This window comes from Scleropages formosus, chromosome 10 (genome assembly GCF_900964775.1).
Source record: "Scleropages formosus chromosome 10, fSclFor1.1, whole genome shotgun sequence".
NCBI classification, from domain to species: domain Eukaryota; kingdom Metazoa; phylum Chordata; class Actinopteri; order Osteoglossiformes; family Osteoglossidae; genus Scleropages; species Scleropages formosus.
In genome coordinates, this window is record NC_041815.1 from 30,229,238 (window position 1) to 30,256,122 (window position 26,885).

The window sequence follows — 26,885 nt, forward strand, 5'->3', positions numbered from 1 at the left end:
AAGTCACCTGATAATCATGCTCTTAAGAGTGATGCCAAGCACACAAAACACAGCGTCGTTAGTTCCGTTTCTGCACAAACTCTGCGCAACAGCGCCCTCCTGTGGTCCCGAAAAGGTTCATAATTTCCAGGGCTCCTGCGCCCTTGAGTACGTTCAGAATACAGGTGGGGGGGAGGATGTGGGCATTTTCTCCTGTGTCCAAATGTTACTTTACGATATTTGTTATTTGCATATTCTACTGTTTATTTACACATAATATGTATTAAAACTTTGAACTTTTCAGAATCTAATATTGCTTATCTGATGTCGATTTTACCATCATATGCTTTCTGTTATTCTTCTCTGGTTTTAGCAATATGATATAGCATTTGGGGAAGAAGAGACAAACTAGAAGCCCAAAACTGGAGGCCAGGATGGCAAAGATTTCCGTGGCTGTCGAGTACTTTCCGGGGGAGCTGATGTAAGCCGGTACAAATGCAACCCACACGGTGCAGAAGATGAGCATACTGAAGGTGATGAACTTGGCCTCGTTGAAGTTGTCAGGCAGCTTCCTGGCCAAGAAGGCAAGCAGGAAGCAGACTGCGGCCAGCAGGCCGATGTAGCCGAGGACCAGAGAGAAGGCCACTGCAGAACCCACATTGCACAACAGCAGGATGTGTGGGGTCTCACGTGGCAACAGTCTCTGTGGCAACGGTGGGGCCATCCCCAGCCATACGCCACAGATCAGCACCTGCACCAGGGTGCACAGGAAGATGCTGGCTCTCTGCTGCCAGGGGCCAAACCACCGCATCACTGTGCTCCCGGGCAGAGTGGCCCTGAAGGCCATGAGGACCACAACCGTCTTGCCAAGGATGCAGGAGATGCAGAGGACGAAGGCGATGCTAAAAGCGGTGTGGCGTAGCATGCAGGACCAGGGCGTGGGCCGGCCGATGAACAGCACCGCGCACACGAAGCACAGGCCCAGGGCGCTCAGGATGAGGAAGCTCAGCTCCGAGTTGTTGGCCCTCACGATGGGCGTGTTCCTATAGCAGACGAAGACCGCTGCCACGGCCATGGTGCAGCAGGCCCCCAGGAGCGCCACCGCCAGAAGGGTGGTGCCCATGGCATCGTGGAAGGACAGGTACTCCACCTGCTTCGGAACACAGGCGTCCCTCTGTTCATTGGACCAGAACTCTGCAAGGCATTTCTCACACTCTACGGCATCTGAAAAGGCGAGAGCACGCGATGTGTATCACCTGGAGCATCATCTGCTGCGTTACTGAGCAGCATCACTGTGCCACAGACATAGTAAATTCCCCAAATCCCAAAGCTCCCAGTGATACAATTGAAAATCCTTTTGTTGTACAAGCCTCATTGCAGGATGTCTTTGTAAAATATACACACACACACACACACACACACACACACACACACACACATTTTCAGAACCGCTTGTCCCAGATGGGGTCGCGGGGAACCAGAGCCTACCCGGCAACACAGGGTGGAAGGCCGGAGGGGGAGGGGACACACCCAGGACGGGACGCCAGTCCGTCGCAAGGCACCCCAAGCGGGACTCAAACCCCAGACCCACCGGAGAGCAGGACTGCGGTCCAACCCACTGCGCCACCGCACCCCCCTTTGTAAAATAATAATAATAATAATAATAATAATATCTTAACAGGATTACTTTGAACAGTGTTCTACATGTTGGATGGGACAAAATATTTAGTAAAGAGATGTCAGAAAATGTCTCCAAATCTATCCCAGATTATACGTACAGCTGTTCTACCACGGTACAAACTCGGGGCTATATATGTGGCATATATTTCAGGACAAGGGACTAGAGCAAAACTCAGGTTCAGTGGCTCAGGAGCACTGCCATGGTGTCAGAGGGTCTTCCCATCACACTTTAGCAACCTAATCCTAAACCTAATTTAAATGTAAATGTAAAATGCAAATGTAAAATGTAATCCAGGTAAAGCTGTTCTGCCACAGTGTAACTGAGTATGAGAAAATATGACTGGAGCCCTGAAGACCCGACTGAGTGGCACTCTCACCTGTCTGATTGCTAACCTCCCCAACTGCACAGACAACGCAGTCAAAGCAGCAAACAGGGAGGCGAGGCTTGATGGCCTTGCGAGTACCAGGGGGACAGCTCCTGCTGCATGCAGACTGGGGGACCTGTGGGGAGGAGTGTGCAGGAGCTGCAACAGTCAGGGCAGAGCAGAGAGAGCAGTCAAAGCAGTCAGAGCAGACAGAGCAGACAGTATGATGTGCAGGCTCTTCATCAAGGAGAACAGCGCAGGCTACAGTTTAACACACACTACCCATCACACAACTTACTCCTAGACACACTTTAACATGCTCTAGTGTGCTTAGGAAGAAGGTCCCGTGAAGAAGCACTAGGCGGCTCGCTGACTCAGCATGTCACCCTTCACACAGCGCTGATTCAAACATGCTTCACTAAAATGATTCATAAGTCTCGATGCAGCACGGCCTGTATGACACACTCATTATATGTGTGAGGGCTCACTTGTGTCTGGTTCCCATTCCAGATGATGTCCTGGTCACTGATCTTCAGCTTGCGGTTGGGGGGTAGAGTGCCATCGAACCTGCCTACGGTGACAAACCGCACGGTGCCACTATCGCTCATCTGCCAGTTTATCAGGTCATAGGTGGCCACAGGGTCCCCATTCTTGTCAAACCGCATCTTCTCTTCGAAGGCTGTGGTGAACTCGATTCGCTGTATGTAGTAAAGGAGCTGCGGGGGAAGAGACCACAAGGCGAGAGGAAATACACATGTGTGACAAAGTCTGGTGAGGAAAGCAAGGGTGCAAGTGAGAGTAGGGTCGTTCACCTCCCAGGGCTGGATCCTGGACGTGTCGGGACAGGCTCCCTGAGGAAAGGGGCCCCTGCCTGCGTTGCACTGGAACATGGCTCGCACTGCGTGAGCCACGGCATACACGGCCTTATACACATTATAGGAAATCCTCAGCTGTGTAACATCAGTGTAGATATTCCTCACGTTGGTGAGCTGCTCCAAGCCCGTGCAACGGGTCCAACTTTCGGGACTGTGAGTGACTCCATCAAAGGTGCACCCAAAGGTCTTCTCCCAGAACTCTGTGATGTAGGGGTTGCTGGGGGTGGTGGCAGGTCGCAGGCGTGTCAGGAAGGGCCCCAGACCGGGGATGTCTGCCCGGCGGATGGCAAAGCCCACCGTACCCTGGAGGATGAGGTGGTACTGTGGGCCAGCCAGCACCGATGCCGTGACCCAGGCCTCGCTGGCAAGCCACTGGATACCAGTCAGGTTCTGTCTGAGCACCGCCTGGAAGAGTGCCACCACGTCCTGCTCCAGGGCAAAGAGTAGCACCACACGCACCCCAGACAGCCGGATGCGCTCCACGATGATGGACATCTGCTCCATATAGTGGCTCTTGGGGATGATCTCAAGAAACGCGACGCATGCACCATATTTCTCCACTTCCTGGCTAAAGATATGGACTCCCTGACGACCGTAATCATCATCCCCGGCAACTGTGCCCACCCATGTCCAACCAAAGTGGCGTACCAAAAGGGTCAGCGCTTCGACCTGGAAGAGGTCACTGGGCATGGTCCTCAGGAAGGTGGGGAACTGCTCCTTGTGGCTCAGACATTCACAGCTGGAGAAGTAGCTCACCTGTGGGAGACAGGAGGGGAGAGCAGCCCATAACATCGGGACAAACAACACAAATGGCACACATCACTGCACACCTTCCACACAGAGGAGCAGATGCCACCTTGACTGCTCACCTGGGGCAACTGCAGGATACCCAGCAAGCGTGCCACCACCATGGAGAGGGAGGAGCCACCATCGCCAATTATGACAGGCACTGCAGCGCTGCAGTAGGGCCCTGCTATGCCACTGCCATGCCCGTTCACTAGTGCCATGGCTGCCCGCAGAGCATGGAACGTTGTGCTGCACGAGTCGTATATCCGGTACCCCAGGGTAATGTTGGGGAGGAGATGACCTTGGCTGTTGATTTCTTCTATGGCAAAAATCATGGTTTGCATCCATCGGAACGTTCTGAAGCTGAACCTGAACACAATGAGTTGGAGACACAGCGGTCAAGGCAGAGTTACACAGGGAGCAAGGAAATAAAGCCTCCCAGTGGCCTTCACTCACCCAGTACAGCTTGTGGGCATTTGCTTCGATGCAAAGCTCAGGTTTGGCTCCAGCACAGAGTCATGCAAGGAGAAGAGCCCCCCCAGGTTAATGTCTCCTTCCTTCACGAGCGCAGGCAGCTCAAGAAGTCCACTGAGGGGATGACAACTTTGCTCCAGGGATGGCACCCAGAGGAGGATGGAGCAGAGTGCGTGCAGGAGAGTGCTGCAACGCATAGCGATACTCTGCAGATACTGCCAGGGACCTTCGGAGCACATTTCAGCACAGCCTCCCAGACTTGCTCAGCTTTAAGCATGGTGGCCAAACTAGTCTACGCCCACATGACGGCAGCCTGGTGCCCATGGGATCTCCGGCAGCGACAGAAGTTCCTGCTTTGATCCCACCAAGTCTGGTTCTTTGCACTATGCATTCTGATACAGAGTCCTGTTGCAGTGTGAGACGTGACTGAAAATGCTGTTGACACTTGAGACTATAGACCACAGACCATAACACAGATTCCTGTTGTGTTTTACACTATGTTGTACAAGTGAGAGCAGTCATAGCATGTAAACACAGACACCAAATACACATCGCTTCCCTGAGAGCAACGTCCGAACTGGGTGCAATGGGAACCCATGTGTGAGAAGTGCTGGCGGCAGCAGATCTCAGTAGAGCACTGTAATCTGTGTATTAGTGGCTCATTAAGGGGCTCTGTGTGTGTTAGGAGGTTATTATGGCAGCGACACACACCATGATGACTCCTTGTTGATCTGCCCCAGGCTAACACCACATTGGCTTACTGGCTCCTCTCCCAAGTGGCAAACATTACAGCAATCTGCTCCCGGGGCTCCACTACACGTCCACAGCAAGACCAGGAATGGTGGCCTTTCACGTTTAACCCCAGAACCGGAGGTGAAATATCCCCAGCTGCACTCTTAGTGTGGTTGGAGAACTGCGAAGCCAAGCCAATAACTCATCGCTTCCGTGGCTTCCTCTACTTGACGCACACCCTTCCTGTGTTGCCAGTTATTCATGCATCAGGTGAACAAAAATCCAATCAGCCCAATCGCTAACCCAGTCGCTAACCCTTTGCTGGGCACTTTCTCTCCCTCTGTTGTGATAAATATGTATGGAGCCTAAATGTCTATGTTTAGGTAGTACTTGACTTTTGACATGCATATGCAGCTTGCAATGACCCAGACATATGACAGACACACAGTTATTCCTTTACCTTTATAGTACCAGTTTGTCCAGATGTAACGTGTAACAATGAGTGCTCCATCTGCTGTATGAGAACATCGACTGGCCACTCTGCTGCAGGGCACCATATAGTATTACATGAATTCTTGAGTGAAAACACAAACCCAAAAGCACAAGAAGGATAACAAGGAAAACAGAAAGAGAAAAAGAATAGAGAGGAGAGGAAAAAACAAAGGAAACAAATCAACAAGAGAGGCTTTCCCTGAGCACAATAGCAGTCGGTGAAGTGTGATAATGCACAGCCTCCCAGGATGCAGAAGTCCCTGGTACTGCCCTGATGCCCAGCTCACAAGTTCTACATACACGGAGCCGTGCAGAATAAGAGACGCTGTCTTGCAGCCAAACCCCAGGTGACAGAAGCCTAACCATGCAGAGTTGTGGTCCTGCAGAGGCCCTGAAATACATTGTAGTGTAAATAAAGAGCTGCTCAATATTAGGTGGAATTGCTTACAACACATTTAAAGGTTGGAACTCAGTTCTGGCCCCCTCGTTTTCAAGTGCTTCAGATTACACCAATTTATGATTTGTTCCAGTACGTTTACTGGTTTGCTGAAAGTGTGGTTGTTAATTTTTTCATGTGCTTCATGGAGCGATGAGCCCGATTTCTGTTTGTAAAATGAAGCACTACCAATAAGCTTTATCACACTGCTCTGTATTTTGCTTTTGTTGTTTCAGCTGTCTTAATGCTTCATTTGTCTTTCTGTACAGGAAACATGGCTCATTTAGAAATATTGTCAAATAACGGCTAAACAAAAATTCTCTTTATTTTTAAAGACAACCATGTGTGTTTCAGAATTTTTCTTTTTCTTTCTTTCGCAATACAAAAAAAACATTAATGCCCCTGGAATGTTTTCCAATGGAGAAGCATGATGAAAGGAGCTGCCCTGGACTTACTGAACAAGGAAAGATGCAAGCAGAGGCATCTTGACACTTAGACGTTGGGGGGAAATCTAATTGCAGGGGCGATACAAATGAAGCTAAGCCTGGTCAAGCAAACAGTGACTGTGAGCTGGAGGTCTTCAGTGGAAGCAGTTCAAGACTGCAAGGGACAGCCAGGATGAAGCCATGTTCACGTAGGTCATGCAATAATGTACAGAAGAAATCCTAATGAATTTAAATTGAAAAAAATGTATATGTTTGTACGTGTTTATTTTTGCTCATTCACGTGTAACAATCATTATTTGTATTTACTTTCTTTAGGTTGATTGGTGGTTCCTAATTGTCAAACATAAAACACCAGTAAGTTTATGTTAAAATATGTAAACTTGTGTAACAACTTTACTGGCTAGATGAGACAAGAGAATGTGAAGTCAGAAATCTTAATTAATTAACTTTCTTTCAGGTTGGGCGAGGTTTCAGAAAAAATGGCTGTAGGTAGATGCTCAAACTCAAGTTTCTGGTCCTTCTCTGTGCCTGGCTCCAGGTGCAAAATCTAAAGGTCCCCTCCATGTAAACAGAGAGGGAATAAACAGCAGTGTCAGTGGTAACACACTATCAAGCAATCATGTTAGTGTTGCTTGTTAGTTGTGTTTGCTGGCACCAAGAGAGGTTTCCAGATGTGTGTAGTGTGGCCTGTTGTGTCATGGTGTGGCTAGAGTGCAGGTGTGATTGCATGCTGCACTCCTTCTCTGTTGGAAATAGGTTGGGGGATCAGCTGGGTGAACTAGAGTTGCCTGGATTGAGGTCTCATCCCCATGAGGAGAAGCAGTCGGGGTTCTGACAGGGAAGTGCCTGGCTTGTGGACCATCTGGAACTTAAAAGGCTGCAGGCATAAATAGCAATGGGCATTGGTGACTTTCACGGAGCATGGTCAGTATAGAGGTGAAATTCTAGCAGGTGGTAGCGAAAGGTCAGGATCACAGACATTCTTTTTATGTGGTGTTTCAGCAACATTCACTTGGAGAGAGTTTCCAAATGATGTACAAGACAGAGCTGCTCACCCCATCCATCTCCTGGAAGAGGAGAACACCTAGACTTTTCGTTGAGGCATTGGTTTTCAGCATTTTATCCCAGTCCCTTGCATCATCTGCAACAACCTTCCAGATCATGATCCTTAACGTTTTACTGAAATGTTTGACTAGACCATCGGACTAGTCTTAATTCCTGTTACTTTCAAAAAATTCTGAGAGCTCCTTGTGGGACATGAAGGATGTCCCGACTGGTAACTCCTTAGGGAAATAACATGTATAGCACTGTATCTGCAATAGTGTTTGCCTGAATGTTGCGCAGAGGTACAGCTTCCAGATACCGGGTTGCATAGTCCACAATCATCAACGCAAAATGATGTCCTCATGCAATTTGCTCCAGTGAAACAATGAGGCTCCATGCCTTTAGATGGGGTCTCCATCAGTGGGAAAGGTTGGAGAGGGGCACTAGGGATGGCCAGGGTGTTAGCAGTAATAAATGTCCATCATTCTCTGCCCTTTTCTCATTAACAAAGTCTTTCTTACATGAAATGTTTCTTACATTCTTACATTTTATGCATTTAGCTGACACTTTTCTGCAAAACAACTTAGAATGTTAAGCTGCCCAAAATTATTTACTCATTTATACAGCTGGCTAATTTTTACTGGAGCAGTTCGTGGTGTGTACCTTGCTCAGAGGTCTGAGTCCGATGGCAGCAGCTCTAACCACTTTGCCACCTGCTGTCCTTTATATAGACTGAATTGCAGCCACACGGTTTGCAGGATGTTTATGTTAATGAGCAGGAGTAGCTAATAAAGTGATCACTGAGTCAATGTTGACATCTTTTATATTACTAAGATTACATTTGTTCCAATGACAAGTTAGCATCATGATTCACCTGAAACACATTCTGTTCAATTTACTTTTACAGGATGTTCTTCTCACACAGTGACACAGTGGGATGTGGGAGGGAACCCCACATGAACATGGGCAGAACATGTGCAGTGGCATGTTGGCTGTGCCCTGGCCCCAACTCTGTTTGGGATATACTTCTATCTGTTTCTGAAGGATGCTCCAGTCATCATCGGAGTGAATGGATGGCTGTTCAACCTGGTGCAATCGAGAGCAAACACGAAGATGTGCAAAGCTCTGATACATGACATGCTTTTGCTGATGATACCGCAGTGACTACACACTCAGAGGAAGGACTACAGCATCTCATGGACCAATTCTCCCAGGCATGCAAAGACTTTGGGCTAACCATCAGCCTAAAGAAAACCAATGTCCCGGGCCAGGATGTGGAAGCACCACCAGCCATCACCACTGACAACTTTAAGCCAGAAGTGGTCCATGAGTTCATATACTTGGGGACTACCATCAGCGGCAGTCTCTCCTTTGATGTTGGAATCAATAAGCGCGTTGGAAAAGCTGCATCCATTCTCGCAAGGCTCACTAAGTACATCTGGGAGAACATGAAGCTCACTGTGAAGACCAAGGCAGCAATGTACTGCGCATGCATCATTAGCACAGTCTTGTACGGCAGTGAGACATGGACTACCTACTCCATACAGGAATGGAAATGGAACGGCTTCCAACTGTGCTACCTTCATCAGATCTTTGGCATCACCTGGAAAGACAAAGTGCCAAACGCTGAGGTCCTCTGTCACACCACTCTCCCCACTACGCATACACTGCTCAGGCAGTGTAGACTGCTCTGGTTGGGCCATGTCCGTTGCATGGAGGATGGTCCAATTCTCAAACACATCCTCTATGGAGAACTTTGAGCTGCCAAGAGGACTGTTGACTGACCCAAACTGTGCCACTCTGATGTCTGTAAGCATGAAATGAAAGCACTGGACACCAGTGCAGAGTGCTGGGAGGAAGCTGCAGATGATTGCAGCAACTGGCAAGGTACCCTGCAGCGTCAGCTCAGGAAGGGCAAACATCAAATCTAGAGCCAGGCCAAAGGAGCCCGATGAAAGGCGTGCTGCTCTGTGGCAGAGCCTGCTGCTCCTGGATAGGCCTCGTCAGCCACATTTGACTTTGCTCAACCTGCAACACAAGTGACTCCTTAGAGTATATCATCCATGGTCAACCCTTGGCCGACAGAGGCATACTATAAGGGCAAATATGTTAATTTTCATTTAATTAATTAATAGCAACAATTTTTTTAAATACATCAATTTAGTAATGAGGGAAGGTACGGTGCCGCAGTGGGTTTGACCAGGTCCTGCTCTCTGGTTGGTCTGGGGTTCAAGTCCTGCTTGGGGTGCCCTGTGACGGACTGGCGTCCTGTCCTGGGTGTGTGCCCTCCCCACTCCAGCCTTGCGCCCTTTGTTGCTGGGTTAGGCTCCGGCTTGCCGTGTGTGTGCGTGTGTGTGATTTTAGTAATGCACAAAAAAGTTGATGAAGCCCATTACATGGACTGCAGCCTGAACTCTGTGTACTACTACTTTCAAGTTAAAATCAAAAGTTCAAATCAGTTCATGCATATAAGAGGAAAAAGATATATACAGAGTGTGATATTATGACCTAAAAATAAATCTTTCAAGGGATGGAGAACAGTTTTATAGAATACTTATAATATTATAATACATAATAATAGTAATTTTATATATCATCATATCATTTATGTATCATTATATATGTACAGCATATCTCAAACGAATTGACTACACATCAGTGTAAAAAAAATGACTTTAACTCTCATTATTTCAGCTGTGCTTTGCAACAATTCTCTGAAAACAGTAAGCGAGACTGGAACCAAAATATTTCTTTTCACACATCAGTTGACTCACTGGTTATTGTTGTTGTTGCAAACCGACAAAAACAATTAGTGCAGGAAAGTGTTGCTTGCGAATGGAGGAGATCACCTGTGGGACCTGTTACCTGCTTTCTGATGTGAACACGCCTGAGGTGACGTTTTAATTAAAGACATGAAACAAGCCTAAAGAGAGTGTGGAGCTGGGCATTGGGGTGCGAGGCTTCCAACTGAAACATGGCATGGCCCCAGGGCACAGGTGTAGCGGAGCCAGTTCTACATGATCAGACAGGTAAGTGTTTGCTGTGGGGCTGAAGCCGGTGAGGTGAGGCCAGCTGAGGCTCCGGCATGGGACCATGTAGCTCCAGCTGCAGTGCTACATCATAATGACCTTCTTGGTCTAGAGGAGGGAGGTGCTGATTAGCAGCAGGTGTCAGGTGCCGAAACATACACTTGATTAATGAAAAACACACACAGAATGGCAGCTGGTTGCAGCCACATGGCCTACGGCAACTTCCTCTCCAAAAAACAACAACAAATGTATCATTAGAAGCAGAAGACCACTTTCCATGCTTTCCTCTTGAGTGTTGAGGGTTACACTCCAGTGGTGCTGGGCTTCTCCTGGGCCATGCACCGAGTTTCTCACTAGACACTGAGGGTCCATCTGTGTTCAGAAACCCGTCATCAGTGTGTGGCCTTGTGGTCTGCAGTCAATGCCAGGAAGCACTGGACACAGCAGGGTCTGTCCTAACTGGGCCACCAGCCTCAGACATTCTCAGCACACACAGTTACATTCAGTTGAGTTTACAGAGTTACATCCACCAGTTTCCATGAAACGTCTTACGACTGTAGGATAAAGTGAGGCGAACGTTTACACTGCTGCATTTGGAAACACCGGAAAAGTCAGCAAGATCTTTTATCCAGTAGTCTTTGGCACCATAACTCAACATTATGTTAAACTACAAGATATAATAGAATGTTTCCATCGGTAACAGTTGAATTTATAGCAAAATATTATACCTAACAGCTTTACACACAAAACAGTGACTCAGTGTGACTTGCGACAGAAAACAAAGATCAGGACAAAATGTTTTTTTTTTAATTCCTATTTTCACTAACTGCTTGACCGATGCAGCATCACAGTGGTCTTCAGTGCACGTGCACATGCACGCACGCACACACACACACACACACACACACATACACTCACTGTGGGCCATTTGGAGTCACCAGTCTGCCTGAAACAAATCTCTAGACTGTGGGATGAAATGGCAGCACCTGCTGGAAACCCATGTAAACACGGAGAGAACATGTCAAGTCCACATAGTCTGAGTCTGAAGTCCACAGAATCTGAGCTAGATCTGAGTGAGGTGGAATGGGCGCCCTATGTCCCTCAGAACTGACAAATCCCTTCCAACATTCAAGAAGGGCCTCAAACCCTTTGTCTGTTTGTGAGATTCACTTTTGTTTACTCTGACTTCTTTATCACAATTAACAACAGAATAGAACTGGGTCCCAACGACAGATATAAAGACTAAGTAGGTGGAGAACATGCAAATATGTTCACTCACTATTTGTCCAGCTTAGAGTCACTGGACTCAAGGCTAGTCAATGTCCACCCTAGGCAGGACACCCATCTATCAAAGGGGGATCTCATACATAGTAACTCAAACACACTACAAGCAATTCAGAAACACCAGTGCAACTGAAACATGTCTTTGGCCTGTTGCAGGAAACCCAACATGAACATGGGGAGAACATGCTGACTCCACACAGTGAAGTCATGATATTGAGCAAAGATGGTCATGTAGCCATACCTAAAAAGTTCCACAAAGGGTGACCAGATATTCCAGAACTCATTACAATTGTGATGAAAGTGAAACATTAACTTTTCTAGTGAATCAACTTCGACCCTTGAGTCATCGACATATTTGTTGCGGAAACTTTAGGTGTGGTTCAGAGCAGAAGGACACATGTTCTTGCCAAATGTACATGAATATACAACTGAAGATAAGCTCTGGTTTTTCACACATTCTTCTTTCTCAAACACAGAATTTGGGTTATGATTTACCATATTACATATAAATGAAAGGGGAAAAAGGTGAGGCATTACATTTCCCTTAACTAAGGCCTTTGTTTGAGCTGACTTACACTGCCTTCAGTTTTGCACCCTAAGTGACTGACACTGATTTACCCATTTATACTGTTGCATAGTTTTCACTCGTTCAGTTCAGGGTAAATAGCTTGGTCAGGAGTACCACTGCAGGAGTGCATTTGAACACAGGTTCTCCACATTACAAGGAAACAGGTCTGACCACTACGTCACCTAAGAATTCTTCACCGAGAGTGTTAAGTGGACAGATTTGGCTGCAGCCTCAGTGGTCCTCCACATGCAACCACTGAAAAAGCTGCACAGCTGGAAAGGTAAAAGACAGAAACAGGGACAGCAGGTGGCGTTGTAGTTAGAGCAACTTGCCACTACGTTTATCAATGTACTTAACCTGAACTAATGCTGTAAAAATTGCCCTGCTGTATAAATGGGTAGATCACTGTAATAAGTTTAACAGGGTTCGTCACTATTCTTTCAGAGAAATGACTAAATGTACCTGGGATGGTGAGAGGCCTGTGTCCCACAGCAATGGGGAAGAATGGCAGCAGGATCTGGAGATGGTGCCGAAAGGCGAAATAAGTAATAACCCACCATATAGTTATATCCCTAATGCTGTCTTCAGTGTACATACACATATTCATACACCTTCTGAACCGCTTGTCCCATACGAGGTCACGGAGCCTACCCGGCCACTCAGGGCATAAGGCCGGAGAGGGAGAGGACACACCCAGGACGGGACGCCAATCTGGCGCAAGGCACCCCAAGTGGGACTCGAACCCCAGACCCACCAGAGAGGAGGACCTGGTCCAACCCACCGCACCACTGCACCCCCTGTCTTCAGTACATTACCCGAGAAACTTTAAACACACTGGCATGACAGGCCTTAAGAGCCAGGGGGGCTGTTGGCAGAGATCCTGGCCAGCAGAGGGAGCTACAGTCCAGCAATCTGGTCCTGTTGCCGGCCGCCAAGAGTGAAAGCCCCTGCAGGTGTTCTCCAGAACAAGACAGCTTTACCTGCACAGTCCCTGTTTCATCAGCACACCTTCATGTGCCAAAAGTGTGCATTTACCAGTGAGGGTGTGTTTATGTGTGGTATTCGCATGTCAGCACACAATGTCAGTCAGAAGCACCCAACATCAAAAAGTGATCAGACAACCGAAAATAAAAATGCAAAAAAAAACATGTGTAGTTAAAATGCAGTTAATGCTGGGTGTGGGATCGTTGGCTTGTGAGTTGTGAGTGTGGGTGGTGAGCGGACGAGAGCCGGGTGCACTGAGACTCCCTCGTCCACGTCCCGAGGCCCCGAGTCAAAACAGCCATCAGGTCAATTAAAGCGCAACCTGTGTTAAATTGAATTATTCAGGGTTGTTAAACAAATACAGGGTCCCCAGGGTGGGACAGCCAGGAAACGGCACTTTGCACCAAGGTTAACTAATGAGATGTTTACTTTGCGAGAGTGTCAGAAGGATGATTTAATGCCATATTCAAATTGCATCATGTCTGAGGTGCAGAGGGTCTGCGCATATTCTGCTTGGAATTAAGTGGATTTGTGTAAGATTTCTAAAGTATTAATTCAAACTCAAAGTGGTGGTGTGGCCCAGAAAAGTTTAGAAAAGTCTTTTACTTTTCATTAACAAATGTGTTTTTATTTTTGCTTTTGGAATAAATCCATACTTCACAGAACATATAAGTGAGTTTTTTCTCATCGCCATGGTGGCTCCATGATCTCTGTCTAAGTATAACACAAACAAATGTGCTTGCGGTCATGTGTTTCTGACACGCTTTGTGCTGCTTCGGGGATGCTGGTGCAGGCCACCGCTGTCAGGCCCTCTCACTCTCCCACACACACACAGACACACACTGGTGTCCCAGCAGCCAGGTGGACACCGAACACAACTACATGGCTCTCCTCCTGTTGCTGGCTCTCACCTGGCCAACCCTGGACAACAGCTGCCGTGTGCAGGCCTGCTATGAGCCCGACACTCTGTCAACCGTAGGCGTCACCACAGGGGGTAGTTACTGCCTGTTGCGGTCAGTGCAGATGCCATTCTGGAACTACACGACAAAGGCATATGGCAGACGGTGTGCACGGTGAGTGTCATGCTGCACGTGGTTTTCAGAGCTCTTTCCCAAGCTGCTCCTCTCCAGCTCCTTAACTGTGCAGCTCTTCTTACTCATTCCACATTCCAGCATGCTGTCCTGCACTCTATGTTCTAAAAACTGAGCTGGGGGCGAGGGGTTCTGCTGCTGTATTTCTTTCTCGGCTGGTTCTGTCACCGGCTGGAGGATCTGCCTCAGCATCGGGCGCTTTTTCGACCGCAGTGGCATTTGCACGGGGCCTCCTGTGGCTCTAACTGAACACAAGAACAGCTGAATGTTCTGCACATTGTGGTTGCAGTGTCACACGTGGGCCCTGAGAGTGACCGAGAACGACAAACACTCATTGCATTCGTCTCTGTCGGGCATCCACGCGGATCACATACAAACTTGTGTTAAAGACGAGTGTGTAAAACTGTGGAGCCTGTAGCCGCTCATCATAAGCTCTTTGCCAGTGCTGTTTGCAAACGTCTGACACGAAGAAAGGTTCCTCTCAAAGTGTCTCCACATCCTAGATTTCGCTGCCAAGGACAAAGAGGCTCAATTTACAGTGTTTTTACCACCTGCTTTTCTCTGTTTGACCATCGCTAGCAGACTGGAGCCCCCGGCAGAGTCGCAGGCCTGGACAGGCTGTCTGGACACTAGAGGAAGACCGGCCAATGTCAGCGAGTGCGGATGGCCCTGTGGCTGCCCTGCAGGGGCTGTGAGAGGGGTGGGACCCAGGTGTGCCAGCTGCCACGTCAGACACATGTGTATCAGGACCAACCTGCTCACGGCCCTCGGTCTGTACCACATGCTCGGGGCACAGCTCGTCGTGAAGCAGGCGAGGCACCCCCTCAGCCACAAACACAGGCATTTCAGTCATACTTTGAGCTAGTTCGAACAAATATTCAATTTTCATTTACAGACATGCGTTGCTTAATGATGGGGATATGTTCTGAGAAATGCGTCGTTAGACAATTTCGTTGTTGTGCAAACATCACGGAGTGTACTTATACAAACCTAGATTGTATAACCTCGATGCAGTTAAGAAGCGAGAAATATGAGATTTACTGCTGCTGGCATAACACGGCATACTGTTTTACAGCAAACTCTTTTTTTACAAGTAGAAAGAGTATACTCTAAAATAAAGATAAAAAGTACAGTGTAGTAAATACATAAACCAGTAACACTGGTGTTTATTATCAAGTATTATGTATTGTACATTTACATTTATTCACGGGGGGGCGTAGTGCTGCAGCAGGTTTGGCCAGGTCCCACTGTCTGGAAGGGCTGGGGTTCGAGTCCTACCTGGGGTGCCTTGCGATGGACTGGTGTCCCATCCTGGATATGTCCCCTCCCCCTTCAGCCCTGCGCCCCGTGTTGCCAGGCTAGGCTCCGGTTTGCCACGACCCCGCTTGGGACAAGTGGCTTGAGACAGACATTCATTCATTTAGCAGATGCTTTTCTCCAAAGCAACGTACATCTCATAGAAAATACAAGTTGTGCTTTACATTAGACGAAAGAGAGACACAATTGCAGATGTGTAATTCTTACAAACAGTTTGTTTCTTCCACCATATGCACCAATGTTCATCACACAAGTAGCTCATGTTGGGTCCAGGTGATTGTTACACTAGGACATTATGACATCGCTAGTCAATAAGAATTTTTCAGCTCCGTTATAATTCTATAAGATCACCAATGTATATGCAGTCAGTTGTTAAGTGAAATGTCGTTAAGTGGCGCACGACTATAGTTCTCTTTTTGCAGATTGTTGTGGTGTGAAAATATGATCAAGAGGTTAACATTTTCAAGTGATTAATATGTTCTGGTGTGATGTAAACGTTAAGGCATTCAAAAAATATATGCTGTCTCTTTAACGCAATGGAGAAATGTTGATGAAGAAAACAAAATGCAAAGAAAGTTTAACCTTTAGGATGTGTCCTGACACACTTCTTAAACAGGGACCAATTGTTTGGAGTAAAGATCACTTTTGTGTCGGATGCAAAGGAAGTTTGGAAAGTGTTGTTATGCCTTATGATGGTGAATATATAAGCTTGCAAATACAAGGAGGCAACACAAATTGATCGGGGAGAGACACTCAGCTGTTTGGGAGCTCTCCCATTGGCAGATGTTGTCATGAAAAGTCTCTACGTGTCTGAGTGTTTTGTGCGGATCCCCTCCGGATCCAATGGGAGAAAAAGAAATATAATTTCTTTCACGTTGTATAAACGACCAGAAGGTGCTGAGTAGCAACTTCCAGAGAACAGCCAGAATCATATGTACTAACTCGCACTTGCTGTGTTGTGTAATGGGTCTTTCTCCTCTATGGAAAACACAAGGATTTTTATGCTTTATTAAAAACCAAAACAAAACCGCATCGGTGGGTGTATGTGTATCTATATACATATTTACAGAGGTAATGTGGTGGTTACAACTGACACCTTTGGAGTCAAAAGACTCCCTTGGACTACAGTATGCAATATGCTTAAGGAAAATACTTACCTTGAATTGATACAGTAAAAAATTGCCCAGCTGTGTAAATGGGTAAATCATTATATGCCGCTTAACACTGTGAGTGTCATGACCATTCATTCCCATTGTCCTGTCTTAACGAGGGGGTATCTATCAGCAGGGATGGACTGGGAGTAAAAAACGGCCCTGGATTTTCCCCCAAATAGGCCCCACCACAACTACAAACAGCTGCTACTATCTCACAATATTACAACAGTCGATGTATCGCATTTATGGCAAATAACATCACAAAACCCATGGTGACTGAAATAAATTTATTATTGTATGAACTAAAATACTTGAAATCTACATAAAAAGAGCAGAACGCAAAATGTATAATATAACATATAATGAGAAACATAAACCTAGAATCTAGAAACCTGAAACAACAGAACTATTCTACAATAGCAGGAGGTGTGGTGGCACAGTGGGTTGAACCACAGTCCTGCTCTCCGGTGGGTCAGGGGTTCAAGGCCCAGTTTAAGTCCCGCTTGGGGTGCCTTGTGACGGACTGGTGTCCTGTCCTGGGTGTGTCCTCTCCCCCTCCAGCCTTACGCTCTGTGTTACCGGGTAGGCTCCGTGACCCTGTATGGGACAAGCGGTTCTGAAAATGTGTGTATTCTACAGTAGTTCTCATAGTATTCATATGTCTGTGTGTCACTGACACTATGCTTTTCACTCCTGCAACTACCTTCACCCTGAATAAGCAAACGAATACAGATAAATTGATTTCAGATAAGTCTCAGTATAACATCTGTCAGTTAATATTAAACCAATCCTAAATTACTTTTAGATTACTTGTATATTCTTATAACACTTTGAATGTGGAATATGGAAAGCAAACACATTGTTTTAGGTTTATTTTCAAACAAACCAGTTGTCTGCAACATGTTATCTCAATCTTGGGGAGAATTATAGCCTATGTTTTGCTATAATTTCAGCTGTAGATAACGTGAGAACACCTGATTGTGCAAACCGACACGTAGCACCATTAGAACTGTTAAATTCTGTTTGTTTTGATGTGAGTTCGTGACCAGTTCGTGGGCAATTTAAAAAGGGATGAATGGGTGTGAATTTGGATATTGGCTGGGTTAGCCTACATGCCACGATCAAAATAATATCGTTTTGGTGTCTACTGTTACCACGCAACGACAAAAGTCATGCTGCAGCCAAGCTGAGTGAGAGTGACCATGTGTGCACAAATTATTTTCAAACTCGCTCATTCTCATGTTACATGTTAATCGGAGCAATCACCATAGGCTACTTCATTTACTCTATTTTCTAACTCATTAGCAATGTAACCTATTGTAGAATCGCTGCTGTCTCGTTATGAATGAACGGAATATTCACGTCAGACAATGCGGAGTGATAAATAGCAGTGAACGTTCGGACTAGGGATGTCCTGGGATTTTACTATAGTGCTGTTCATAGGCTACATGCTCTGTAGTGAGAGAGGCGGGCAAAGGTAACCTGATGTAACTGTCCTGACAGGCGACTCACCAGAACCATTGGCTCAGGAGCAACTGCTGCTGTCTCTCCCTCATCAGGCTCAAGATTAGGGCTACTGCTGCCTGCAGTTGAACTGCTGCTGGCAACACTATTGCCAAACATCTCTGTTATTTTTTCGCATTTTGTAGCGTCGGTCTCTAAGGGCTTCGCTTTTTTTTCTTTTAGCTTCTCCCAACCACCTTTATCTTTACGTTTTTTGTTTGGCGTCATGAGCGCACTCTCCTTTGCATTAGTTTCGGTTTATTATAAGCAAAAAAAAGATTGCATTAGCACCCCCTTTTGTCGGCTGTCAACGTCACTTAATCTGACACTTTTTCTTTGATGATGAACCAGCCAGGCCGACGGCCATCGGATGGACGGACATTCTGGACTTCTCCAGAAAGTCCAGATGGCCAGTCCACCCCTGTCTATCAGATAACCACATTTGTAGACTCTGGAGCAGTTCGGTTGCTTTATGGTCATCGCTTTTGCAAACTTGCACGACATTCCCACGCGGGACTGTGGCATAACGTTACGAAACAGTGCACTCGATGGGCAACTGCTGGGAAAGGGTGTAGTGGAATTCTGCACCAAAGCAGTAGGGCTTCAAGCAGGGGCTTGCCACAGGGATACTCTCTTTTTTTCCCTTATCACGTCCCCTGACAACTTGGTTAATTATAATATCGGTAACAGGGAGTTACTAGCCTAACTTTGGAGGAATGGAGGCACTGGTTAGAGTGGGCCACTCATCCATTCTTGGTCGTTACAGACCACCAGAACTCGGAATACCTCAGAACAGCTCATCGCTTAAACCCATGCTAAGCCTGTTGAGCTCTCTTTTTTTTTTTTTAACCAGATTCCGGTTCCACGTTTCATATCGTCTGGGCTTGAAGACAAGGTGGATGCCCTGTCCAGGCTTTATGACAAAGACCTGACCCCAGTATTGCTGGAAACCATCTTGCTGAGCTTGTCCTTTGTGGTGCCGGTGTGGTGGCAGTTCACGCAGGACCTCCAGAGGGCCCAAGCAGAGGACCCAGCTCCAGCAGACGCCCCTGATGACAAGGACTACGCTACAGCAAGGATGCAATCCCACCTGCTCCACTGGGCACACAATGCCTCAGCAGCCAGCCACCCTGGGAGCTGACAGACTGTCTCCCTTGAAAAGAAGTGCTGGTGGCCTTCCCTTCATGATGATGTGCAGGAATCTGTGGAGGCATGCAAGGTTTGTGCTCAGGCAAAGACCCCCAGTCAAAAGCCGGCAGGGTTGTTGGAACGCCTCCCGTGCCATTCTGGCCCTGGTCCCAGGTGGCAGTGGATTTCCTGACGGGCTTATCTCCCTCTGCCAGTAACACCGTGATCCTGATTGTCTTAGACAGGTTTTCCAAGGCCTGTCGACTAATTCCATTACCTCGTCTCCTCACAGCTCTAGTCATGTCAGAACCGCTTTTTCAGAAGGTATTCCGCATCTTTGGGTTGCCGGAGGATATCGCATCCGACCGTGAGCCACAATTTGTGTTCAAGGTGTGGAGAGTGTTCTGGTAGAAGTTCGGTGTCTCGGTCAGCCTCACCTCCGGGTACCATCCTCAGGCCAACGGACAAGTAGAGTAGCTGAATCAAGATCTCAGCTGCTTGAACCGGAGCTACTGTGGCCAGGACCATGACCCATGGGCTTGGTTCCTGCCATGGGCTAGGTATGCACATAACTGCCTCTCACACTCCTCCACTGGTCTCTCCCCATTCTAGTGTCTCCTTGGGTATCAACCTCCCCTGTTTCCATGGCACCGTGGTTCCTCTGATGTCCCTGCCGTAGATTCCTGGTTCTGGAGCAGCGAGGAGGTTTGGTGTGCGGTACACCTGCGCCAGTGTCCACTGCTAAAAACAACAGGCCGACCGACATTGTTGCACCCTGCTCTACCAGCCAGGAAAATGGGTGTGGCTACCCACCCGGGATAGCCACCTCAAGCTGCCCTCCAAAAAACTCAGCCCCCGCTACACTGGACCGAACAAGATCATCCAACACATCACTCCCATCACTTATGGGTTACAGTTGCCTCCACACATACGTATATGCCCCAATATCCATGTTTCCCTGCTCAGACCCTAGAAGACTTCTCTTCTCCAGGTGTTCGGAAGGGATCTGATGCCCCCTCCCGTTGAAGTGGATGTGGCACTGGCCTACACCATCTCCACCCTTCTGGACTCCAATACCTGGCATGGACACATATACTACCTTGTGGACTGGGAGAGGTATGGCCCAGAGGAATGCAACTGAACGCCGGTGTGCGATATCGTCGATCCATTCCTCCTCACTGACTTCCACAGGGACCCTCTGGATCGGCCAGTGACCTGTTTCAGATGCCTTCCAGGGGTCACAGGACAGCAAGAGCTGCCTGTGAGGGAGGGTACTGTCGCGACTAAACCCACATGTCAACCAGCAGCACCTGGCTCTGATTAAGTACCTGGCTTCAGTCGAATCACTCAGCTATAAAAACACTTCTCAGCCTCTTCATAGTTGCGGAATCTCACTTGAGACAACCGTCCCCTCTGCGGTCTCAAACCCTCCCAAACTTTGCGTTTCCCAAGTCCCGTTTCTCATCGTTCCCCAGTCCTGCTCCACGTCTTTTTTGTTAATGACCGCCCGCCTTGTTCCCCAATCACAACTTTGGATCCTTGCCTCTGTTCAGTTTGCCATTTGACTGACCATTCACTTGTCCCTGACCACGCGAACATATCTACTAGTTTGGCTTTGAATAAACGATCCTGCACTTGGGTCCAGCCTCCTTCGCATCCTCTGTTTACCATGACAGTGAGATGTTCTGGAGAAAAGTCCATCCATCCATCTTCCTCCACTTATCCGGGGCCAGGTCGCGGGGGCAGCAGTCCAAGCAGAGTCCTCCAGACCGCCCTCTCCCAGCACACCTCCTCTAGTTCCTCTGGGGAAACCCCAAGGCGTTCCCAGGCCAGCCGGGAGACATAGTCTCTCCAATGCGTCCTGGGTCTGCCCCAAGGCCTCCTCCCAGTGGGACATGCCCTGAACACCTCACCAGGGAGGCGTCCAAGAGGCATCCGGAACAGATGCCTGAGCCACCTCAACTGGCTCCTCTCGATGTGGAGGAGCAGCGGCTCTACTCTGAGCTCCTCCTGGGTGACTGAGCTCCTCACCCTATCCCTAAGGGTGCGCCCAGCCACTCTTCGGAGGAAACTCATTTCTGCCGCTTGTATCCACGATCTCATTCTTTTGGTCATGACCCAGAGTTCATGACCATTGGTGAGGGTAGAAACATAGATTGACCGGTAAAGACTTTTCTGGAGAAAAGTGTCAGACAAAAATAAAAAATATATAAGAAGCTTAATTCATTCAAATCTGAGTTGTTTCTGTCATCACGAACACAGAAGATCGACTTGGCGCACTCAGGTGCAGGTGCTGTTTTTTTAATAGAACAGCCAAAAGAGTGGTCAGGACAGGCAAGGGTCAGGCGATTTGCATTCTTTGGTCACAAAAGGCTCTTGTTGCAGTTGCTCAAAGTGAGGTATTGTGTTTGGCTCTGGTCGAGTCGCCTCCTTTGTTCATGCGTGCCCTAAATGCCTGCAGATGCGGAGGTGGGTTGTACAGCAGTGGATGTGACAGTTGCCCTGAGATGTGACCTGAAAATAAATTCTATGGGAAACAAAGTAATTGGTTGCTAAATAAAAATAGATCCTAAAATGAACTAAAACAGCAAAAATAAGGTATTTTTATGCATAACAATAACATACACAAAAAAATTATTTCTAGCTTGTCTTTCACTGTTCACTGTTTTCATTCATACATTGATTATGAATAACTGCTTACTAATAACCAGAGATGCCAAAGCTGAGATGCATAGGGCATGAGACAAGAGTACAACCTCGACAGAGACATTGTGATAATTTGTCTCCCAGGTGTTCGTGATATAAAGAACATTCACAAGATCACTGCCCGTGTCTTTCACTCCGCAAAGCACAGACACAACACTGTTAGAGGCTGTGACTGTTTGATCCCGTCTGCTGCTACAGTGCCGTTTATCAAGGCATCTCGGACTGAGACAGTAAAAATCACGCCGCTGTATAAAGAGTTAAATCAGGGTAAGTAATTGAACATTTAGTCCAAGGGCTGTACTGTACCTAACCCTACTCCTAAGCCTAGGTGTTGTGCACACGTCTGTTGGGAAGTGTCTCCTGTACCCGCTGCGGGTGCCGTGTGATTGGCTCAAGTCAATGTGTTGTGTCCCTGTAGCGTATAAAAGTCCCGTTTCCAGATTTGCCCAGTTTGGTAGCAGCCCACTGAGCAGGGTGGGTGCCATGCTGCTGTGTGCAGCAGTGGTTCTCTGTGCTCTAGGAGCCATGGGAGAAGAGCCTCTGTGCCGAATACTGGGGAACCCAGAGACCCCCCAGCTTTCCAAGGACGGGGACATCCGTATTGGAGGAGTTTTCTCCATTCACCGCACAATTAGGCTACCTGTGCTCTCATTCAGAAACAAGCTGCCACCTCCAGCCTGCTCCAGGTGTGTTTCTGCTCAGGTGTGCTTCTTTGCCCTCTGAGCCACTCTGTCTTTTCTGTAGAGAGACATAACAGCCTTCTGTCAAGGTGGCAGGAAAGTGTCACTGAATCTGTGTTTGGCAAATTTGTTGAGGCAGCTGTAGCGCCTAGACTGGGGTCGACCACAGTCAATGACAGCCATTAAGTACAAATTAACCAGGACCTTTTCTGTATTTAACAGCATAAACCTGAGAGAATTTCGGTATGCACAGGCTATGATCTTTGCCATTGAGGAAATAAACAACAGTAACAGCTTGCTCCCAAATGTGACCTTGGGTTATGAGATCTATGACAGCTGCACCTCCACAGTGGGTGCTATGCGGGCTGCCATGGCGCTTGTGAATGGCCAGGACCAGATGGCACACAGCGGATGCGCAGGCAAACCAGTGGTGCATGCCATTGTAGGGGAATCGGAGTCCTCTTCGACTATCGTCATAGCAAGGACCACCGGGACATTTCACATTCCAATTGTAACGTCTCTCTTTTTTGCACATTAACCACACTGTAAAGTATTTAACAAGGAAAACATTTGACTAAAATACTGTATTTTTTTGTTGCAGATCAGCCACTTTGCCACGTGTGCATGTCTGAGCAACAAAAATGAGTTCCCCACCTTTTTCAGGACCATTCCCAGTGACTACTACCAGAGCAGAGCACTGGCCCAGATGGTCAAACACTTTGGCTGGACCTGGGTTGGCACTGTCAGAAGCGACAATGACTATGGCAACAGTGGAATGAGTGTGTTTGAGGAGGCTGCCAAAGATGAAGGTGTGTGCATTGAGTACTCAGAGGTCATATTAAGAAACTATCCCCAACAGAGGATTACAAAGGTTGTTGAAGTTATTAAAAGGTCCACTTCAAAGGTAATTATAGCATTTTCTTCCCTAACTGAGATGGATGTTTTGCTGGAGGAGATCCTACTTCAAAATGTGACAGGTCTCCAGTGGGTGGCTAGTGACTCCTGGATCACAGCTCGATATCTGGCCATTCCCAGAACCTCTGCTGTTATCAGCAGTGTCATCGGTTTCACCATAACGAAGTCCACAGTACCTGGTCTCAATGACTTCCTGGTGAAGGTCCATCCATCTAAAAGTCCACAAAACGCCCTTTTGAAAGAATTCTGGGAAGCTTCCTTTGCGTGCATGTTCTCCCAGAGGAATGAAACAACAGATGTGAAGCTTTGCTCAGGCAAGGAGAAGCTGGCAGAGCTGAGTAACGAGTACACTGACTTTTCAGAGCTGATGTCCAGCAATGTCTACAAAGCTGTGTATGCTGTAGCACACGCCCTTCATGAGCTGCTGACATGCAAACAGGGCAAAGGGCACACATTAAATGAGTCGTGTGTAGACAAGGCAAACATTCAAGGGGCTCAGGTGTGCATCAGTTGCTGAAATTTTAGAATGTAACTTTTAGACCAATAAAAAGGAAACTGTTGCTTCCCTATTACTAATGCCACTGTTTCCTTACGTAGGTGGTAAAATATTTGCATGAGGTCAATTTTACAACACACACTGGTGAACGTGTGTATTTCGACCTTAATGGAGATCCAACAGCCCGATATGAACTGGTGAACTGGCAGAAGGGGGAAGATGGAGAAATAAAGTTTGTCACAATAGGTTATTATGATGCATCTCTGCCAGCTGGAAAGCAATTTACCATGAACGACAACAATATTTTCTGGGCCGGAGATCCGTTCACGGTAGGTAGAGCATGCTGGGTTCCAGCACTATTTCGATTTTTTCGATTTCGGTCTTTCCGGCTCTCTACTTCAGTGAGAATGCCGAGGTTCTGTTGTGTGTTTGAAGGTAAATGTGCTTGAGGAGCACAACTGGGTCTGAGGGTCAATTTGAAAACAGTCATGCTCAATGTCATTCTGCTTTGCACAGTGATCACCTGGACAGTCCTTGTGTATTTTGGTATTCATTAATCATTTCATTTTTGCATGTCCCTGTGTTTTTTGTATTTGCTTCCTCTGTTACAGAGGCAACTTTCTTGAAAGCTATGGTACAAAAAATTAGCTGAAGTTAGCAGAACTGTCAGTGAATAAAGATGAGAGTGAGTGATTTACTGCTGTAAAAAGATGAGAGTGAGTGAATGAGTGGCAAACTGAAACTTGCTTGGCCAGCTGAAACTTGTGCTCTTTCTCAGAAGCCCAAGTCCGTCTGCAGTGAAAGCTGCCAACCGGGTACTAGCCAGGCTGTGATTCGAGGCAAACCTATATGCTGCTTCTCCTGTATTCCATGTGCTGCTGGGGAGATCAGCAATGTAACAGGTAGAACTTTCTCTAGCAGTAATAACAGTCTCACCATCTCCATATACCCTGCCTTACTTCTAACAAAGCTGAATGTGACAAAAAAAGGAGACCCGATTGCTGGATGCATGTCTACTGGAATGATCAATAAATGTGCAAAATTAATAGAGAAACAAACAAAAAGCTGCAGCTTTTGTGAATCATAAAGTAATAGAAGTGCAGAAAAATACTCTGATTGTGTGTTTTGTTTCAGATTCAACTAAGTGCATCAAATGTCCGCTGGAATATTGGTCAAATGAAGACAGAACCGAGTGCATACTCAAGAAGGTTGAGTTTCTCACCTTTGGAGAAACCATGGGCAAAATGCTAACAGCCATCTCTGTGATAGGAGCGAGTTTAACAGCAGCAACTGGATTAATATTCTTTCACTTCATGGAAACACCAATTGTGAAAGCCAACAACTCAGAGCTGAGCTTCCTGCTGCTCTTCTCGCTCATTCTGTGTTTCCTTTGCTCTCTCACTTTCATCGGCCGGCCCTCTCAGTGGTCCTGCATGCTGCGTCACACAGTGTTCGGGGTCACCTTCGCTATGTGTATGTCTTGTGTCCTGGCGAAGACAATAGTGGTAGTAAATGCCTTTAAAGCATCTGTCCCTGGAAGCAATGTTCTCCAGTGCTCTGCCCCCTTACAGAGACTCAGTGTACTCTGCTGTACTCTCATTCAAGTTGTAATATGTGCATTGTGGGTGTCACTTGCCCCACCAGTTCCAAACAGAAACACTGCATACTCAACTGACAAGGTCATTCTCGAGTGTGACGTAGGCTCAGCCGTGGGCTTCTGGGCTGTGTTGGGCTACATTGGCCTCCTCTCTCTCATGTGCTTTGTACTGGCTTTCCTGGCCAGGAAGCTGCCCGACAACTTCAACGAAGCCAAATTCATCACATTCAGCATGCTCATATTCTGTGCGGTGTGGATCACCTTTATCCCGGCCTATGTCAGCTCACCGGGCAAGTTCACTGTAGCTGTTGAGATCTTTGCCATTTTGGCTTCCAGTTATGGTTTGCTGTTCTGCATTTTTTTGCCTAAATGTTACATAATATTATTTAAACCTGAAAAAAATACTAGGAGGCATATAATGGGTAAAATGCATGCTAAATCCCACTAACTACCTGTTTTTATTAGTTATGAAGACCTTTCTGCAAAAAGGTTTAATCTTGATCATGAATAAGCCAATCCTTACATATGTACAAAACAGAGGACTGTTGTAGAACCACATTGGTGTGGATGTTTTTCGTTCTGTTAATAGAACTAAGGCATAAAATAATCTCAGACGTAAATATAAGTTTGAAAAATATTAAAAGGAAATGTGATGTGACGAGTGAATCATAAGTTGTGTTTTACCCATTAGACATGTTAAAAGTGTTCTTTTGTTATGGACATGAAATGTTTTTAAGTATAAGAAAAAAATAAAAACGCTGCTTTTTACCATAGACTTTGATATGACATATTGTCGTTTTTGTGGTGTGTTCTGTTTATTTTCTTTCGTTGTACTTTGCATTTGTCAACACAATACAGAAAGATGATAATCAAATATTTTCAGGAGAATGAAAAGATCACAAAGTCAATTACTGGTCTGAGTGAAAGTACAACCCCAATTCCAAAAAAGTTGGGCCAGTATGGAAAGTGCTGATAAAAACCAAAAGAAGTGATTTGTAAGTTTACTTTGACTTCTATTGAAACAAAAATAGTATTGACAAGGTATTTGATGTTTTACCTAATCAGCTCTATTATTTTTTGAAGATATACACACACACACACACAGTCAGAACCACTTGTCCCAT

At 46.8% G+C, this 26,885-nt stretch overlaps 2 protein-coding genes across 2 annotated transcripts; one reads left to right on the forward strand and one right to left on the reverse strand.

Annotated features, from left to right (window-relative positions):
• Window positions 1-286: 286 nt before the first annotated feature.
• On the reverse strand, window positions 287-4,290 carry LOC108932246 (extracellular calcium-sensing receptor-like). Its single transcript, XM_018748492.2, has 6 exons — window positions 4,142-4,290; window positions 3,769-4,054; window positions 2,837-3,655; window positions 2,513-2,740; window positions 2,037-2,160; window positions 287-1,203 (listed from the first exon to the last, which is right to left on the reverse strand). The coding sequence occupies exons 1-6, from the start codon at window positions 4,159-4,161 to the stop codon at window positions 287-289; spliced, it is 2,394 nt and encodes a 797-aa protein (XP_018604008.2). The 5' UTR covers window positions 4,162-4,290.
• An 18,329-nt stretch (window positions 4,291-22,619) lies between these two features.
• On the forward strand, window positions 22,620-26,209 carry LOC114911657 (extracellular calcium-sensing receptor-like). Its single transcript, XM_029255722.1, has 6 exons — window positions 22,620-22,759; window positions 22,976-23,264; window positions 23,355-24,137; window positions 24,266-24,493; window positions 24,943-25,066; window positions 25,299-26,209. The coding sequence occupies exons 2-6, from the start codon at window positions 23,010-23,012 to the stop codon at window positions 26,207-26,209; spliced, it is 2,301 nt and encodes a 766-aa protein (XP_029111555.1). The 5' UTR covers window positions 22,620-22,759; window positions 22,976-23,009.
• Window positions 26,210-26,885: the final 676 nt, after the last annotated feature.